The sequence below is a fragment of the Necator americanus genome, chromosome V, assembly GCF_031761385.1.
Source record: "Necator americanus strain Aroian chromosome V, whole genome shotgun sequence".
NCBI lineage: Eukaryota > Metazoa > Nematoda > Chromadorea > Rhabditida > Ancylostomatidae > Necator > Necator americanus.
The window spans coordinates 9726845-9745099 of NC_087375.1; the positions used below are offsets into that span (position 1 = coordinate 9726845).

An 18255-nucleotide genomic window follows, 5' to 3' on the forward strand; every position below is an offset into this window, starting at 1 on the left:
TGCTGTTCTGAACCTTCAATTCGCAGATAACTACTGAAGCACATCCACAGGAGCATTTCATCCTCTTCCTTTTGTGAAACCTCCTCTTATTCTTTCTTCTGGACTATATGGATCTTTTGAACACTTCCTAGTCGAAGGACTATGTACTTTAGCCTCTTGAGTGCAGCGATAAAATGCTGCGAGCACATTCGAAGTCCTTGGGTCTACAGAGGGTCAGGTCTACAGAGTTGTTGCCTATGTGATGAACTCTGCTAATTTTCTATGTCTATTCTACATCTATGTCCTACTAATCCGACAATTTTCATCTTTTCATCTCTCCAATGCTCTCCACCATTCCTTCAAGATTTATGCAGTTAGGAAAGATCATGGAAAATTCTGACCAGGTCGAATTTCTCGTGAACAGTTTCCTATGAGTAGTTTTACAGAGTGCATGCGTGCTAACCTCCCATGAGATGGAATGTCTAGTCGTGCTGGACTTCAGCGGCGAAAGAGCATATTTGTTCACAAAAATACGTTCACATTCGCGTGCCATCAAGAACAAAATATGAAAATAGCGAAATTGCTTGGCGTTGTTTATTTCCTCAAAGATAGCCTAAACAGTTAGTTTTTAATTCAAAATCGTGGAGAATAATGAGATCTTATGTAGTCTATGTAAGCAATTGTGATTGCGAACCGCTCCTTTATATCGCCGTTTTCATTCTCGTAAACACATCTGATATTAATTTATTCAAAACGAAGAGATGAGAGGTTTGGTTGGTTTCCGGAAAGCGGTTACTCGAGACGGCCAGCAGAACCTCTTACCACTTTATCACAACCACCCTACTATCAAAAACAACGTGTTAGAATATTTATCCCTGAACATCTTTAGGACTAGAATAACATGCATCCAAATATGTGTAGGCGAACTCTTGCACTATTGATCGATCCGGGATTTTTTGTGCCATTCCGTAAAGAGCTGCCTGAAAAGGATTCCATCATAAATACAAGACGCTCTAAGGGAAGTTCACCACTAATAAGAAAATGGTGAACCAATAATAAGAAAATGTCGTTCTCGATCAAAAACGAATTGTTCCGAAACTAACGAGGTTTTTTCTCAAAAGAAATGATGTCACTCCTTTGAGTTTGTAACTGCAACAGGTATTTTGCGTTCGAATTTGCACTTACCGCTTCCTCTAATTTGGTCGTTGGGTTAGCTTTAATCTCGTCAATAGATTTCTTTATGTCCGCGAGAAGATTTTCGGCTACTCCATTCCCCGTATGGTTCAAAGTTACCATAATATGTATCCTGAAAAAGGAAGGATCGACAAGTTTAATGTATGTAACTAGGAGCTGCAAATAATCGATCGCACCCTGATGGAAATTGTAGATTTGTCAGTTGCCAGCCTTTTTTACCAATAAGATCGTATAGACGATGAATATCGATTGTATCACTTGTCCAACTTACAATACAAACATCGGAAGCTCCTTGAAGGCGAAGTTCTGGCATTTCACTTATCCTGGAAGCAAAGAAGATCAGCTCAAAATTCTTCTGTAATCACCTGAGCCAACGTAAGTAATCTAGAAACAGTAGTATCAAGAAAAAGAACAACACGCTAGCAAGGTGACCTACCCTTTCCGGATTTTCTTTGTAGTTTCAGCTATCTTTTTTGCATGTTGTTTATATTTATTTACACCTTGAAATAGTAGTGAGGACCAACACAAAGCGATATTCAATCCGCAACGACTTCCTAGAACGATCACTCTGAGATTGGGAGCAATGATCTTTTCTGATTGTATACGCACCATATGATCGAGAAAATCCAAAGAAACCTGTTCGATAACCCCTACTTAAAAAGGTGTTGAAAACTGTACCTAAAGGCATCACCCCACGAATCTGGGGTGGTGTGGCTTTCAGGTGAATTATGCCTATACGGAGTCGTAGATTCTGGAGAGAAGGGTGATTGCGTCCATTTCTTCCTAATTGCCGTAAAAAACTACCCGGAAAATACGGCTTCGAGCGTTCCGGCGCACTATTTTCTACAACGAGTTCGATTGGAGCGCGCCAGCCTTGTGCATGCGCCGCATCTTCCGGGCCGTTTTTACGGCAATTAGGAAGAAATGGACGGAATCACCCTTCTCTCCACTATTTACGACCCCGTATAGGAACTCTCCTCCTAAAGCCCGCACCACCCCAGATTCGTGGGGCGATGCCTTTAATGGAGCAACATGGGCGGGTGTAGCGCAGTAGGTAAGAGGTTCCGTTGTCCGCGCGACCGACCGGTGTTTCAAATCCGGCCTGGTGCTCACCAAGACTTTCATCCCCCTGAGATCGATAGTTTGGTCTGGGAGGATAAAAACAGTAACTTGATACATCGGCTAGCCCTCATCAAGTCACTGTGAAGACTACTTGCAGGACCATAAACCTCAAACGATTCTGAATTGAGGTGAACGTGGAGGCGCATCCCAAGAGGAATGATTAAAGGCAGACACTGTATCCTTTATCCTTTATATGGAACAACAAATGTTAGTGTGTTAGTGCAGGTCCATTCCCTCGGCAGTACATAACAAAATAAAAAAACAAAAGAGAACAATTTCGCAGAAGATACCCCACGGAAACGTATGAAACGGATGTTTATGGTTACAGTAGAGAAACCCATTTACATCTGAGTAAATTTCCAATTCATTTTTCCGCAATAGTTCTAATTTTTTTCAAAAAAAAAAAACTATCACATCGGAGTATCTAGGTTTTTGGAGAATTGTTTCCAGAAAAGGTTTGCAAGGTTGAAAGCAAAAATACATTTTTTTCCTAGAAATTACCGCTGCAAAGTACTAGAGTCCATACAATTTTAAAGTATGTTTGCCAGAAAATTTGCTAAGTCGAAAGGTAAAATAGAGTCAACTTTGCTGTACAGCGTTTAGGAGAAATTCCAGTGACTTCCGCTCTTCTTTTGCTTTTTTGTTCTGTTTTAAGGAACACCTACAAACGGTTGTTTTGAAGCAAGCAAATAAATATATTTTACCCCTCCTTTAACTATGTAGTCCTTGTTGTAGGAATGACTGAAGAAAACTCATCGTGGTCATCAACACAAGCGGAAAAAATTCCCCACTTGTACTCACCTTCTAAAGTGGACGATGCATAAATCCCACCCTGCCAGTCGGCATCACAGAAATATTGATTGTGTAAATATTCCTTGTTTCTGTAGAGAACTACCGAAGAACCTTTTGGTGATAATCCGTACTGAAATCGAATGTTGAAGCAATTACCAAATTGATATCAGAAAACCAATGGATATACCTTATGAGTATCGGCTGATATTGAACAAACGCCAGGAACACTGAAGTCGAATCGATGTGGATCCGTAAGGAATGGAAGGATGAAACCACCCAGACATGCATCAACGTGAACCGGAATGTCATACTTAACGTAGCTGGTGTTATTGGTTTTTTTTTCCAAACTTATATAAAAGTTTATTAAAGAAATGAGAAAAGTACGAAGAAAGACGTACTTCTAGCCCAAGTTTTCCTATTCCAACGATGTCATCGACAGTACCGAATGGAAAGTTCGGTGCTGAACCAACAAGCTGAAAACTTTCTAGATTTTTCTGCAAAGAAGATAAAAAAAGCAGTGATCTACTTGATCTAACAATTACGCGAATAATAGTGGCTCTCGTAAAAACCTTGTTTTCTTTTTTGCCGGTTGTTCGAGGTCTGTACGTAGGTAACTGATTTCAGCAACAAAACAAAACAAAACCGGTGAAACTGCACAAAGAAATGTTTTAAAGTAGTAATAATAAGTATAAATATATAATACTAATATAATAACACTATTGCATGTAATATATAGTACATAGCACAAGCACTAATATAGATAGATAAATAAATAGCAATATAAATAATAACATAATTATAATATGTATAAAAATATGAAATATATGAATAATAAGTATAAATTTCTAAATATGTAATATAATCACGTAATAAAAAAGTAAGTAATTTTGCCACTGGCGTTATTTTTTGTGATTTTGCTATTTTTTTGTTATTTTTTATACTTATTATTCATATATTTCATATTTTTATACATATTATAATTTTGTTATTATTTATATTGCTATTTATTAATGTGCTGTTGAATGCTTAACAGTACACATATTAACAGATCTCTCAACTTTCTCAGCACTGCTTTTTTCTTCATTTCTACCTTTTCTTTTTTTTATCCACTTACCATGCATGTCCTGGCTGTTATTGCTGATCTCATCTTCTGTAGATCAACTTTGAATGTTTGAGGATCGACCGAGACTCGAACGACGCGAATTCGGAAAACTTCAGCTGCTTTCGTGAATGCTGCATGAGCTGATGTTGGAATTATCCTGAATTACTCAGTTGATTTCATCCCACGAATTTCTCAGTCACAAAGTACTCTTCTCTTATAATGAGTAAGACTTTTCTAAGTTGTTTCCATAGATTTTTTTGATTTGTTCGCATAGCATAGCAATGATAGTCCAAAAAGCTACCCATTGGGAGTGATCGGCTCATTTCACTTGGTATGCCGATTTTGATTTTTCTGTATTGTACGCTAGTGCAAATGTAGTTCTAACTCTAAGTATCTCAATTAAAAATACTCACATTTCTGGGAACAGTATTCCTTTTTTGAGAGCTCTGTTACGATGTGCTAAGCAGGCCAATAGGATCGATATCGTACCTCCTGTGGACATCTGAAATATATCTTAGCAGATAATATGAACGTAAATCTATGCAAGAGGAACAAACGCTCTATACCGGTATCTTACCGTCCCACAACTATTTTCATCGCCATGCATAAGTGTACAACACATTCGAACAACTTCAGCTTCCATTTTTCGAACACCGGGGAATAATTTTGGCCACAGTGGGTTGGACCAAGCAAAACGCTTGAACACCTAGAAGAAAAAATGTTCAGTAGTTGAGACTACCCTTGATCGTAAGTGACATTGTTTTCTCAACGAAATTTTTATAGTGAGAATTGATGTGAGAGCTGTGATCTCATCTTCTTCGTTTCGTAGGCCTCAAATAGCCTTAAATAGGAAGCAAGGATCGCTTTTAAATGATTATCGTAGAGTTGGACTAGATTTTCATCCATCAACAACTTGACGACAATCGTGTTCTGGGAAAAATTAGCCATGAGGGACCGGAGCCTATTTTTTTCGTCCGCCACTGCAGCCCACATGTTATTATTATCATCATTCAAATTCAAAAAATGAATTTTCTTCAGAGAACGCATTACATAGCTTCACTTAGAATTGACTAATTATTTTAAATACCAATTATTCGTGAAGAAACAAAAATGTGGAAGCTGTGTAGCTAAATCAAATTAAAAAAAAAAACAAAAAAAAACTGAAGTCTACATGTGGGCTACATTGGCTACTGTGTTATTTTGGATTATTGATCTGCACAGTTCCAATACTAGTAGACGAACGCGTTTTAGGTCTCCACAAGGACGATGGTGTGGATGTCCTTATTAATTGTGATACTCAGCAATTATGAACAACCCATGGATCGGTCTAATTTAGTTAGCAAGCATTTTTTTAGATTACTATAAAATGGTAATTAACATAATTGCAATAGTTAATTGTAATTACCCTCCACAACGGTTTACCGCCTCATAGGGGCGTGGAGGTGACACTGAGCGTCGAACTGCGATGCACAGCGGAGGTTCGTCCTCCGGCAACGTCTCCCAAGCTGAGAAGGAGTTCGACACATCCGACATTCCGACTTCTCGGAATCGGAAGCTTAGATAAGAGTAAACCACTGCTAAGATTCACCACCGTCTTGGCAAAATGTCGCAAGGTGGTTTCCTGATCCATATAGGTCGGGCGACGACCTGTGGTGAAAGCTAAGCTCGCCGTGGCTTGGCTGCTTAGTTTGGGGAAAAGTCTTTTTGCCACTCCAGCATATTCACTGCCTCAGTACCCTGCACACTGGGCCCTGCCGTCTCAGACGTCGGACGGTATGGCGACCGGTGAGAGGCGATCAAATCTCAGGTTGCTCAGGACGTCATTGATTCTGGACCAAGCCGACACACGCACGACTCGCCATGGAGACTGTCGCAGACTGTGTACTTACAACGCGAGAACAGTGTCCACAGACGCTGACCTGCATGCCCTTCTCGGAGCTGCAGAGCGTATCAAAGTTTACGTGATTGCTCTGCAGGAGACCAAGTGCAGAAGGAGCGTCGTACGACAGATGAATGACGGTACACTCGTCATTCGTGGAGAGAAGGTTCCGTCGCGAAATGTAGGCGGTGTTGGTTTTGTTGTGCACCCATCTGTCGTCCATCTCGTCGATTCTCACGAGATCCTGTCACCTCGTCTGGCGATTCTTCGCCTCCGCCCTCTGCGCCAAAAATCCATCAATATCATCAACTGCTACCCACCAACATCAGCAGCTGATGAATCCGAACTGGACGCGTTTTACGAGGAGCTGGAGGAAGTAGTCCGCAACGAGAAGTCCTTCTACAAATTCGTTGTCGGAGACTTCAACGCAAAACTAGGAAAGGCCACAGAAGAGGAATACAGGATTGGAAGATTTGGACTAGGGGACCGGAATGAAAATGGCAATCGTCTCGCCGGGCTGTTGTCCGCCGCTCGCCTCTTTCATGGGAACTCTCTTTTCATGAAAAAAGATCATCGTCGGTGGACATGGGAATGCCACGACTCGTGCAGAGATCGACCACATACTCACCAACCGGAAGTGGTGTCTACTTGACGTCTCAGTAGTACCATCCTTTTGTAGTGGTTCTGATCACCGTCTCCTTCGTGCGAAAATACGACTTAGCCACACGATGGAAAGAACATCTGCTATCGGCAACGAAGGAGAAAAGAAGTCGTCTACGACGATTGCGTACTCGAGGACTCCTTGTCCCAAGGTGACTGGCACATCAAGGAGGACCCAAATGTGACTACGAGATGCTGCTAAGAGTATTACGAGCCTGTGCTGAACGTGCCTCGAAGCCGTGCACGACAAACTTGGATCGAATTTCGAAGACCACCAAGGAATTGTTGGAAAGAAGAAGGGCTTTGAGGCTTGATCCGAATGCATCGCACATTGGGCGGTTAGTAGCAAACACTAGCTGCAGAAAAGCGTTGCAGGAGGATCTTTTGAAATACAGGCAGAAGAAGATTCTGGAAGCAGCACAAAGAAGAACGAGTCTAAAGAAGTGCCGCAGGGATCTCCGCGAATATAATATTCCGCTAGCAGCCTTGCTGAGCGAAGACGGGACTCGCACGTCTTCTCGTCGTGAGATGGAAATCATTACGGAGAGGTTCTACTCGAACCTTTTCCGTTCATCAACTCCTGTGTCAAGCCCGAACATCCCCACTGGCGAAGCTCCACCACGGATTCTCCCTTCGGAAGTACGAGTCGCTATCAAGAGCATGAAATCTGGCACAGCCCCCGGACCTGATTTTATATCAGCAGACTTTCTTCGGGCTGGTGGCCATCCGCTTCATGTAATCTTGGCAGCGCACATGACATCCTACCTTCAGAACAAAAGGATCCCAGACCAGTGGAAGACCTCGCGAACCGTTCTTATCCATAAGAAAGGTGACCGAGAGGACCTTCGGAACTACCGTCTGATATGCTTGCTGAGCGTGTTATACAAAGTATTCACCAAGATCATCCTCACGCGCATATCTAGGACGCTGGATGAAGCCCAGCCTCAAGAACAAGCTGGATTCCGCCAGGGGTTCAGCTGCTTGGACCACATCTAGACCGTGTCGAGGCTCATAGAGGTTTGCCGGGAATACCGCCTGCCCCTTGTTCTAACCTTCGTCGACTATGAGAAAGCCTTTGACAGCGTAGAAACGAATGCAATACTGTCGGCGCTGGTCGACCAAGGTGTGGACGCGTCGTATGTGAGGACATTAGCCAAATGCAAAGCCAATGCGATGCAAGACTAGGATACAGCTTTTCCACAGCCCTCTCACCATACCCATTGGAAAGGGGGAATGACAAGGCGATACTATATCGCCGAAGCTGTTCACGGCTGCATTGCAATGGATAATGAAATCACTATCCTGGAAAGAAAGGGGCATACGTGTTGATGGAAGATTTCTTTCGAACCTTCGTTTCGCGGACGACATCGTTCTCTTTTCGACCGATGAAGCAGAAACGATGCTCAACGAATTGAACGAGGCAGGGAAGAGAATAGGACTACGAATAAACAGAAAGAAGACACTGTTCATGAAGAACGCCTATTGCGAGGACGGAGGAGTACAACTTGAAGGCTCCCAAATCGTGGAAACTCCGTCATACGTATACCTCGGACGTTCTATGAACATGGAAAACGACTTGAAGGAAGAACTGAATAGAAGAATGAGAGCAGCATGGGCAGCATTCGCAGCCGTCAGGGAAGCTACGGACCAACTGACGGACCAAGATCTTCGTGCCCATCTGTTCGACTCGACAGTCCTTCCAGCGCTCTGTTACGCAGCGGAGACGTGGGCAGACACCGCGGCCACGTCTAGGAAGCTACTTACTACCCACCGAGCCCTTGAGAGATGCCTTCTGAAATTTAACCGGCGCACACAACACCTAGCCGGTTTTCGTAGCTCCGACTAAAGAGGAATGTCCCGTCTTCACGACCCAGCGGAATATGTATCGAAAGCAAAACATAGATGTGCCGGTCACATCATGAGAAGAATCGACGATAGATGGACTAAAAGAACGCTAGAGTGGATCCCAATAAATGCTAAATGCCCCCGAGGGAGACCGCCAACGAGATGGGGTGACGTGTTTGCTACACAGATGGACCAGCTGAGAGCTCAGCTGGATACGGCTCAAGGACCTCGTCAACGTCACTCACGAAACTTGAGAACATCTTGGATGACAATGGCGAGGGAACGAAACGAGTGGAAGAGATGCTGGGGCCCGCACGTCCAGTGAAGACGGGCCATCTAAGTATCTAAGTAAGTAAGTAATTGTAATTACAATAACACTTAACAGTTCATAATTCATAATTTAACATTTCAGCACTTACGGTTGGAACCTAAACGGTTCCTCTCAAGGAGCACATGACTCCTTTTTTAAAGATAATTGGAAAAACTCGGGATTATAAAAAGAATTTGATCAAAAACAGTTAGAAACAATTTGAACAAGCCCAGCTAGATTGCTTACAGACCTCTGTGTAGACTCGCATTTCCTCCATATCTTTTTCGTCATTGAACACAGCACCGGAAACCTTTCCCTCAAGATAACGTGGACCTTCTGGAATTATGAAAACACCGAAAATCTAAGCGCGCAAAAAAAAAACAGAAAAGTTCATGTCTTGCCTAGATTATTGTATTTTTCAACTAGTTTTATTAGATCATCGGCAGCTAGAGCTTCGTTAGGAATTTGGCACATAAATGGTAGCTCCCCATCGTGCTCGTGGATGGTGCTTTCCAGTGAATTTCTGACTTTAGAGATTTCGTTCTGGAAACATTATAAAATTTCTTCCTATCTACTTCATCTTTAGTTTCAATCTTTTATTTTAGTTCACGTCAGAAATTTCAATGTTCTCATGAAAAAAGCTAGAACTTACGTTAATCTTTCTTTTCACCCATGGAATACGTTTAACTAGTGAAAAAAACTGTCTCAGTAGTCTCCTCCTGATTCCTGGAATGAATGCGTTTTTCTATGGAATTTGCGTAATATGCGTAGAGTTCTCCACTAGCGTGAAAATGTTAAAGGACTGTAATTGTTCCATATAAAAGAATGCACTCATGGATCTATGAGATCTATGTAGTTATTACCAATTTTTCGTACCTAACAATTTGATAGTTTTGAGAGATTCTCGTCACGAGCCAGTACAGCAAAATGAACGTTAAGATTGGCAAAGTTGCAAATTTTACAAATTTATAAAAAAAAATCTTCTTAGCCTGATTCTTCAGCTGACAAGAAAATTGAGCTGAGAAACTGAAAATTTTCTATACAAATTTCCTAAAGCTACAGAGTACAACGTTATACACAAAATTCAGTCAGCGGTACTAAGAAAGCAAGGATTGTCGCTGATTTTACAACTGCAGTATTTTCGATTTCTTTTCTGGCAAGTCGATTTTTTCTACTCAAAGGAAACGAAATGGGTCATCTTTTAAAATATTACTTTCCAACGATATTTTTAACGTTAGAACTCGATCCAATTTTATTTTAAACTTATCCAATTGGACTTAATAACAACATGATTCAATTTTGTATTGATTGTCCTCTCACCTATATCATCTCTATGAAGATTCCACAAGTAAAGGAAAGAATATGTAGATAACACAGTAGCTGAAGTTAATAGAAGTGGATTGATTGGTCGAAGCAATTCCACGGCCCTATTGTGGGCATCCAGAATGACATCTCTCGCTAGTTCCATGTCTTTTTGATAGAATATTAGTGCAGCATTGGTTTACGCGAAAAAACGAATAAAAATAAACGAAAAAGAAACAAATTAACAAAATTTTTGGAACGATTATTAGAAAAAAAAATGGGCAAGAATTAGAGGTACTGAGGAAACCAGCACTCCAGCGAATGTTTTTGAAGTGAACTAATTAACCACAAACAAACAAATTTGCATCTAAAGAAAAAAAGGACTGAGACACATTTTCTGCCATGGTTTTTTCTACGAATGCGATTTTTGAGCAAAGAAACCGGAGGAATTGATAACTGCGCGCAAAGAGATACGAAGAGTGCGTCACTATCAGCACTGTGCTACTAGGAGGTACATGGTCGAAAATGTCCGTAGTATGATCGAGAAATTATCTGCTTCTGCAATAAAAAGGTTATAAGATTGGACTTGTGTTTCTTAGAGGCTTCTGGAAAAAAAAAACATAAAATATGAAATGTGGCGGCTGTGGCGCGGGTCGGTTAGAGGTCCGCTGTTTCCGCGAGGTCGATGGTTCAAAACCGCCCCAATTTCAACCAAGCTTTTCATCCCTCTGGTGTCGATAAATTGGTGCCAGACTTGTCTGGGAGGATAAAATCACTGACCTGATACATCGGCTTGGCCCCTGAAGTCATTCTATAGGCCAGTTACCCATTTGTACACCTCAAACGATTCTGAATTGAAGTGAACGTGGGGACGCATCCCAAGCGGATTCATTAACGCCAGACACTTTATCCTTACTTCAACTTTTATCCTCTGAAATATGAAATATAGAGTAGAAATATGTGCAATAATTTGTGCAAATAAGAACAATTTTAAATTATTGTATTGATGTAAGATCGTGTTTTTAATCAGCGAATTTAGATTTTAAAAAATAATGAATGTATGAGAGTAGAGGGAAGACAGTGCTAAATATTATACTGAAAGGTTATGAAGATTCTTTAACTATTCCATTTCGAAAAATTGCTGACATAAATAATTATGTTTCATATATGAAATAAAATTTAAAAAAATAAACGAAGTCATAAGGTATTGAGTCAGATTTTTTTCTTAAACGATTACACAGAACATTTTGTTAAATATTCCGCTACTCCCATTCTAACATTACAACTGACAGTCCCCTAATTATAAAATAAACACATGTAGGGTCTGACAGTGCTCAAAACTAATCGATAGTAGAATTTGGCCAGTCTTAAACCCCCAATCATTATCAGCGATAAATAGTTGCTTTTATGAAAAAAAGGAGTTTTTCGAACTTTTCCTAACTACAAGGGTCCCATACATGGATGAAATCATACGTGACATCGCAAAAATGCCGCATACGTCCAGTATCCAATATCCACACAGCCATCTTTGATTATCTTCTTGGTGACACCGTCCACATTCTTAATTTTCACTCAATACTCTAATTCATATTGAACGTACCGTTTCTTTAGAACCGCATATTTACCTTGACCTATGAGCTGTGTACACGCAGTAACTCCAGCAATTGTCATTTCATTTACAACATTCATTTATCATGGAGTTCATAGGACGAGGTTCTTCTTTAAGTGGTGGAGTTTCATTGCCAGTACGACACAAACTAGTACAAGTGTCCAGCAATCAGTAAAAGCTTTAAGCCATATTTACTTGAATGGCCCGTCTTCACTGTACGTGGGAGCCCCCAGCATCCTTTCCACTCGTTTTGTTCCCTCGCCATTGACATCCATGAGATTTTCAGGTTTCATGAGTGACGTTGACGAGGTCCTCGAGCAATGTACGCCTTACCCCTTAGCCCTAGATCATCCGTGTAGCGAGCACACCAGTCCATCTCGTTGACGGTCCTTTAAGGCTATTTAACATCTAACGGGATACTCTCTAAGGTTGTTTTAGTCCATCTATCGTCTATGCTCCTCATAATACTAGACCATAGGCTTCAAACATCCCTCTGATCTTTGAAGCAAGAAAATGTCATGGAAATTATCAGAATTCTTGGCGACTAACCTCGAACTCGACCGGAGGCAAAAACCCTGCGCATGTTTCCGCGCTCCATTCAATATTAAAGGTCGGCGGATACCGTATATCATTCCAGAAGGAATTTGGAGGTAGCAGCTGGATTTTTCTCCATTTATGAGACTTTTTCGATTTTTCATTCGTCAGTCTCGGCATAAAATTCTCCATTTTCTTTGTTATTGTCCGTACTTTTTTCGTAGGAACATTTCTAGGACGTGTGCTGGTTACTCATCTTGGCAAGATGATGCGCCCTCCGATTATTCTGCTTAAAGAAGGAACTGAGAATAAGCAAGGGAAGCAGCAGATCATTTCTAACATCAATGCTTGCCAGGTTCGTTGGGTTCCTTTCATTCTTTAAACCGTTCTTGTTCTGGTCATACCTTGAATTCTCCAATTGTCCTGGGACAAATACACTGGTCATTATCACATTGCATCTTTCAGGCTTTATTTTTAGGTGGTTGCTGACAGCATTCGCACTACATTGGGTCCTCGTGGCTTGGATAAGTTGATTGTTGACAGCAAAGGTGAATATTCCAATCATTTTTCGTATGCGTAACTCCTTATTTTAATACTTCGCAGTTTAAGTGGAAGATTCTCCTAAAGACTCTAATAATCTTACAATTTCTATCATTTTAAGAAAGAATTATGGGAAGGAAAGGGCAGAAAAGGGAAGTATCCGGTTCAGGATTTTCTAGGACGATTCTTGGAGATTTCTTCCAGGACTTAAGTGTTATTATAAGCATGGCATCACTCAGCTATTCATACTTAAAGGAAGTAATCCTCTCTTCACAAAGGAACAGACTTGCTAGATTTTTTATTCATAATTGTGGTGAGCCTTGTTATCGGTAGTGCAATTGGATGGTGGTGCTTTTAGGGAAAACAACTATTTCCAATGATGGTGCTACCATATTGAAGCTCCTGGATATTGTTTTCCCTGCCGCGAATGTTATGGTCGATATCGCGAAGTCACAAGATGCCGAAGTTGGAGATGGAACTACATCGGGTAAATTTATTTGGATCTCTTTTACGAAATTGTCACGGAAATAATGTGTGACGACTTTGGAACTTTCTTCTTCCTCTTCAAATCTTCTCCAGGTACTTACATTTTGTCTGGTTTGTAGGCAGTATAGATTAATCTTGGCCATTTTAAACATTTCATTGAATTTGTATTTATAATATTTTGATTTTATTCTTTTTGATTAGAATCATTGAATTACAGTGGTTGTGCTAGCTGCTGAGATTCTGAAACGTATGAAGCCTTTTATTGAAGATGGTGTTCACCCACAACTACTCATCCGTGCTATAAGTAAAGCTAGCGAAGAGGTATGTTATTCCACCTTTTTTCAGTGCGACAATTACTTTCTTGGAATGTCAGTTGTGTAATTGATGCAATGACTACAATTATAGGCTCTGAAGTATCTTTCTGAATTAGCTATCAAAATTGAAGGCGAAAAGGAGTTGAGAGAAATGCTCGTCAAGTGTGCGATGACCACGTTGAGCAGCAAACTTGTCAGTCTTTTTCTGCTTGGAATTCTTATTTTTCATTGTTTTATTAGAAGATGCTAGCTTTTTCAATCAGAAAATCAACGATTCAGGTTAGCCAAGAACGCCAGTTCTTTGCGGAAATGGTGGTAGATGCTGTTAACACTCTTGACGAGTCTTTGCCGCTAAATATGATAGGAATTAAGAAAGTTAATGGTGGTAATTTAAACGTAAGTTGACGTATTATTCGATTTCTTGATCCCCTTTAAGCGAATCTTTTTTTGTTTAGGAATCTCGTCTTGTAAAGGGTGTAGCCTTCCAGAAGGCATTCAGCTATGCTGGATTTGAAATGCAACCCAAACATTATGCTCATCCTCTTGTTGCGTTGCTTAATATTGAGCTGGAGTTGAAAGCCGAGAAAGACAATGCAGAAATGCGCCTGACTACTGTGGAAGACTTCCAAGCGGTGAGTTCATTATTCTTCTTCTTAATATTTTATATTGTTGTTCTCTATGACCGTTTCCTTCTTTACACGTTTCAAAGTCGTGAGCCGTTCCTGGATTTCGTGTTTTTGCGGGTGTTATGGTTTTATTATGGTTTCTATCTCTCATGAATTTCGAATTCCCCCACAGGCTCCTTTCTCATGAGATATCTTTGGAAAAAAAAGACACGTGGAACCTGTACTTTTCTCTGAGTTGGGCAAGTATGCAATCAATGCACGTGAAGAGAGAATTTTTTGATATCTAACGTTACGTTTTGACGTAAGGTATCAAAAAAGAAGATACATTGTGTGAATGAAGTCCAAGTGTCACGTATTTCGTTGGGTCATCCATATTTCAAGACAAGGCGGAAAAGTGATTTTTTTTCGACCGGGTTTTAATCATATCCGGCTAAGGAGCATCGGAGAGTGACTCTACAATCACCCAGTCATCTTTCGATAAACGGCTAGATTGAATACAGATTTGTAATACTTGCAGTTAAACCTAACTATCATTTTCCCAAGTACTGTCTTGGAATTTTTCCTAATATATGTTATAATCTTATTTTCTGCATCTAATCATGTTACATCGTTACTTTTCACGTAACTTAACCCGTTTTGTGCACTGTAACAACCAGAAAAATGAACTTACACTTCTTTGTTTTCGTTTTTGTATTTTCTGCAACTAAATTCCCAAAAATTCTCTCACTTTTCTTTATTGGACGTGTGAAGAGATATAATCTAAACCTCTCTGTTGCGTTTATTCCAGTCATAGACAGGGAATGCCGCACTATTTTTTAATGCTACTCTTTGGATCATCCAAGACAATATTTTTTTAAAGGTGCAATGTCTTTTATCCATTGAAGGCTTTTGAGGAAGTTGCTTCCTTCCAAAGTTCAACCACCAACCTCTCATAAACATAGTTTTTGGCTTCTTCGATAGTCCAATGTGTGCTTCTGCATCAAGTGCCGAAAACATTTTCGTGTCGATTTCTAATAAACGAAATTGAAATGATAACTAACTTTTCAGTGGTTAGATCATGTGAATTTTTAGACTGTACTTGTAAATATTAATTATTTCTAAGCGTTATTCTTCATTCCTACCTGTCTTAAGGTTGTTGATGCCGAGTGGAACATTCTCTACGATAAACTGCAAAAGATCCACGATAGCGGTGCAAAGGTTGTATTATCTAAATTGCCGATTGGAGATGTTGCTACTCAATGGTTTGCCGACAGGTACTTATGCACTTTTCTTTTTGATGGATCGGGACATGTTGAATATTCTCAAATAACATAGCATTCACTTCCAGAGATATGTTCTGCGCTGGTCGTATCCCTCAGGAAGATTTGGATCGTGTAATGGCAGCATGTGGTGGTTCCATCCTCACTACTGTTTCGCAGATAGACAATTCTGTCTTGGGAAAGTGTGGCAAGTTCTACGAACAGCAAGTAGGCAGCGAAAGGTATGCGACTTTTGCATTAAAGTTCAACGTATTCTGTGAATTTTATAAGTATTCGATGCGCATATTTTATTATCTATCTATCTTATTTTCCTTTTGGTTCTAAAATAAAAGGTTTGATAAAACTCGAACCTTCATAAGAGTTCTTATCGCGTTCATCCCGTGTATTGTTCTAGTATTTTCTTGTAATAATTATAGTTGTTTCAAAATGGCGGTAAACTTCCTCAGTGTCTCATTTTCCTTCCCATTTATTCGATCTGTCCCTGTGTTAATTTTATCTTCTGTTCAGGTACAACTTTTTCGAGGAGTGTGCTCGTGCTCATGCCTGCACGCTTCTTCTTCGTGGTGGCGCGGAACAGTTTATTGCTGAAACAGAACGTTCCCTTCATGATGCAATTATGATCGTTCGTCGTGCTAAGAAAAATGACTCGATTGTTGCCGGTAACTGCAACTGCATTTTCTTGAATTCTTGCATCTTTTTATTTGAATTGGTCCCCGCTTAACTGTTCTATCTTTTTCACGAAATGCGAAAATTATAGGCGGTGGCGCAATTGAGATGGAGTTATCGCGCCATTTGCGTGCAAAGGCGAAAACAATCGCTGGGAAAGAGCAGTTTTTCTGGAATGCTTTTGCTCGTAGTTTTGAGGTGAAGCGCTAATGTTTGATCATTATTCTTGTGGGTTCCATTTATTCCTTTTTGTAGATCATCCCGCAGCAATTGTGTTACAATGCTGGTATTGATGCTGTTGATATTTTGAACAAGCTGCGTCACCGACATTCTGTTGGTATGGAGAAATGTTCCACTCTAATTTGAAATGTGGTCTATTAGCTTGCAATCATTGGTGTTAAAGGTGAAATCTGGGCAGGAATTGATATCCACAAAGAGGAAGTAGGTGACAATCTTGCCGCATGCATTTGGGAACCGAGTTTAGTCAAGAAGGTAACAACATTTCTTACGTTTCTTTTTTTCTGCATATGCTCTCTCTTATCTTGAATTTTACTCTGGACCTTCATTATTTTTTTGCGGTGATATTACCGCGCCCTGAGAGGTGATCACTAAACGAAAGTGTAGTTTGTTGGTTTATAACAATATTCATAACAATGCTCATTTTGATGGAAATCTCAGATATTTGAAGTGACCAGACAGTGTCTCATTGGGATCGCGGGCATCCAGACTATGTAATTCTACGTGATTAATTGATGCATAGGTGGTCATCCTTTCCTCTACTTCACTTTTCCTTCTACACGTTCTTGTATAGGTACAAGTAGGACAGAATTTTTACATCTATTATTGATCAGCTGTAAAGGTTAGGATACACTTTCTTTCTGAGAAATATAGCCTAAAAGCATTATTTAAGAGATTTTTTTTCAAGAAAAACATTAATTTTGTTCAACTGCACTGACTAAAAAGTACTCAGATCAAAAGTAAATTGCATTTAATATGCATCAATTTTTGGGATTATATCAAGGAACTTTGAACTTTCAAGTAATGAGTCTATTTGAAAACGATATTTCAACGATTACAAATAGGATGGATGGGTTCGCCAAATCTCTCTATAACTATACGAAATTTCACGGTTGATTTTTTTGTGCGAATCTTTGCATTGTTTATTATTATGCATTCCAAGTGAAAATTGATTAGATTCAGCAATGTATCATCTTTTTACCTAGTGGTAGACATATTCAAATGTTTATCTATGGTAAGAGAGTTGCAATAGGAGGAGGATAGTTTTCCGATGTGGAGCTATGCATTTATTATGACTGGAGCACCCCTTATTGCAGGCATTGTTACATCTCGTAGGATTTCAATAGGGAGAGCTGAATTGCTTGTCTGACTTTAATTCTCTGGTCCTCCTCTAAGTTTCCCGTCCAAGAAATCCGAAATCTTCTCCTTTCAGAATGCTATTATTGCTGCAACAGAAGCCGTATGCCTTGTCCTGTCGATCGATCAGACAGTGAAAAACGTGCGGACCCCGTCAGGTGGACAAATGCCAGGACTGCCAGGAATGCAATAAGCACTTTAAAAAATCTTCCGCAAGCGTGTTTATGATCTGCTGTGCCACATTTTCACGGAATTGCACGTAATACATCTTTGATCCTCTGTTTAGTCGTCTTTATCAATGATCTTAAGTCCTAATAAGTTTTGCGGTGAATTGATCCTAGTTTTTTGCTTTAGCTCAACCCCTTTTCCGAGCTCCACTGTTCCTTGTCGCATTACAGATGAGGTCGATCATTTCCGCGCAATGTTATTTTGTTAACGCCTTGTTTGTTGTTCGCATAAACATGCGGTTCGTCTTGCTAACAGATAATGAAATTCGATCTTGCAATCAGCGCTGTGGCAATGTCTCTTATTACTGCAATGCATGTGGCAAGAAGTGACTTTGCATTTTTAAGAATAATTAAATTCTTATTAACAACGGTGATCGGAAATCTTTCCAAAGAAAAACGTAATTATCGCTCTTAGTTTGCGGGAGTTTATGGTAC

The 18255-nt window shown here is 40.1% G+C and overlaps 5 protein-coding genes across 6 annotated transcripts; 4 read left to right on the forward strand and 1 right to left on the reverse strand.

Annotated features, from left to right (window-relative positions):
* Positions 1–848: 848 nt before the first annotated feature.
* On the reverse strand, positions 849–5722 carry RB195_013429 (uncharacterized protein; the record flags this gene model as incomplete). Its single annotated transcript, XM_064203233.1, has 11 exons — positions 849–959; positions 1165–1285; positions 1350–1496; positions 1610–1727; positions 3097–3217; positions 3275–3397; positions 3486–3560; positions 4202–4346; positions 4603–4691; positions 4767–4895; positions 5612–5722. The coding sequence occupies 11 exons, from the start codon at positions 5720–5722 to the stop codon at positions 849–851; spliced, it is 1290 nt and encodes a 429-aa protein (XP_064059114.1).
* A 242-nt stretch (positions 5723–5964) lies between these two features.
* Positions 5965–6720, forward strand: RB195_013430 (uncharacterized protein; the record flags this gene model as incomplete). Its single annotated transcript, XM_064203234.1, has 1 exon — positions 5965–6720. The coding sequence occupies one exon, from the start codon at positions 5965–5967 to the stop codon at positions 6718–6720; it is 756 nt and encodes a 251-aa protein (XP_064059115.1).
* Positions 6721–6920: 200 nt separating this feature from the next.
* Positions 6921–7724, forward strand: RB195_013431 (uncharacterized protein; the record flags this gene model as incomplete). The annotated part of the gene is made up of 1 exon (XM_064203235.1): positions 6921–7724. The coding sequence occupies one exon, from the start codon at positions 6921–6923 to the stop codon at positions 7722–7724; it is 804 nt and encodes a 267-aa protein (XP_064059116.1).
* Positions 7725–8016: 292 nt separating this feature from the next.
* Positions 8017–8574, forward strand: RB195_013432 (uncharacterized protein; the record flags this gene model as incomplete). Its single annotated transcript, XM_064203236.1, has 1 exon — positions 8017–8574. The coding sequence occupies one exon, from the start codon at positions 8017–8019 to the stop codon at positions 8572–8574; it is 558 nt and encodes a 185-aa protein (XP_064059117.1).
* Positions 8575–8760: 186 nt separating this feature from the next.
* RB195_013433 (uncharacterized protein) lies at positions 8761–17786 on the forward strand (the record flags this gene model as incomplete). Of its 2 annotated transcripts, XM_064203238.1 has the most annotated exons (16): positions 8761–8889; positions 12405–12444; positions 12565–12683; positions 12807–12876; positions 13227–13355; positions 13572–13675; positions 13760–13861; positions 13948–14064; positions 14124–14300; positions 15426–15547; positions 15622–15774; positions 16061–16212; positions 16311–16417; positions 16475–16556; positions 16623–16711; positions 17670–17786. In XM_064203238.1, the coding sequence occupies 16 exons, from the start codon at positions 8761–8763 to the stop codon at positions 17784–17786; spliced, it is 1809 nt and encodes a 602-aa protein (XP_064059118.1). The 2 variants fall into 2 exon arrangements, with proteins under 2 accessions (XP_064059118.1, XP_064059119.1); XM_064203237.1 differs by lacking the exons at positions 8761–8889; positions 12405–12444 and adding an exon at positions 11880–11898.
* Between the last annotated feature and the right edge of the window lie 469 nt (positions 17787–18255).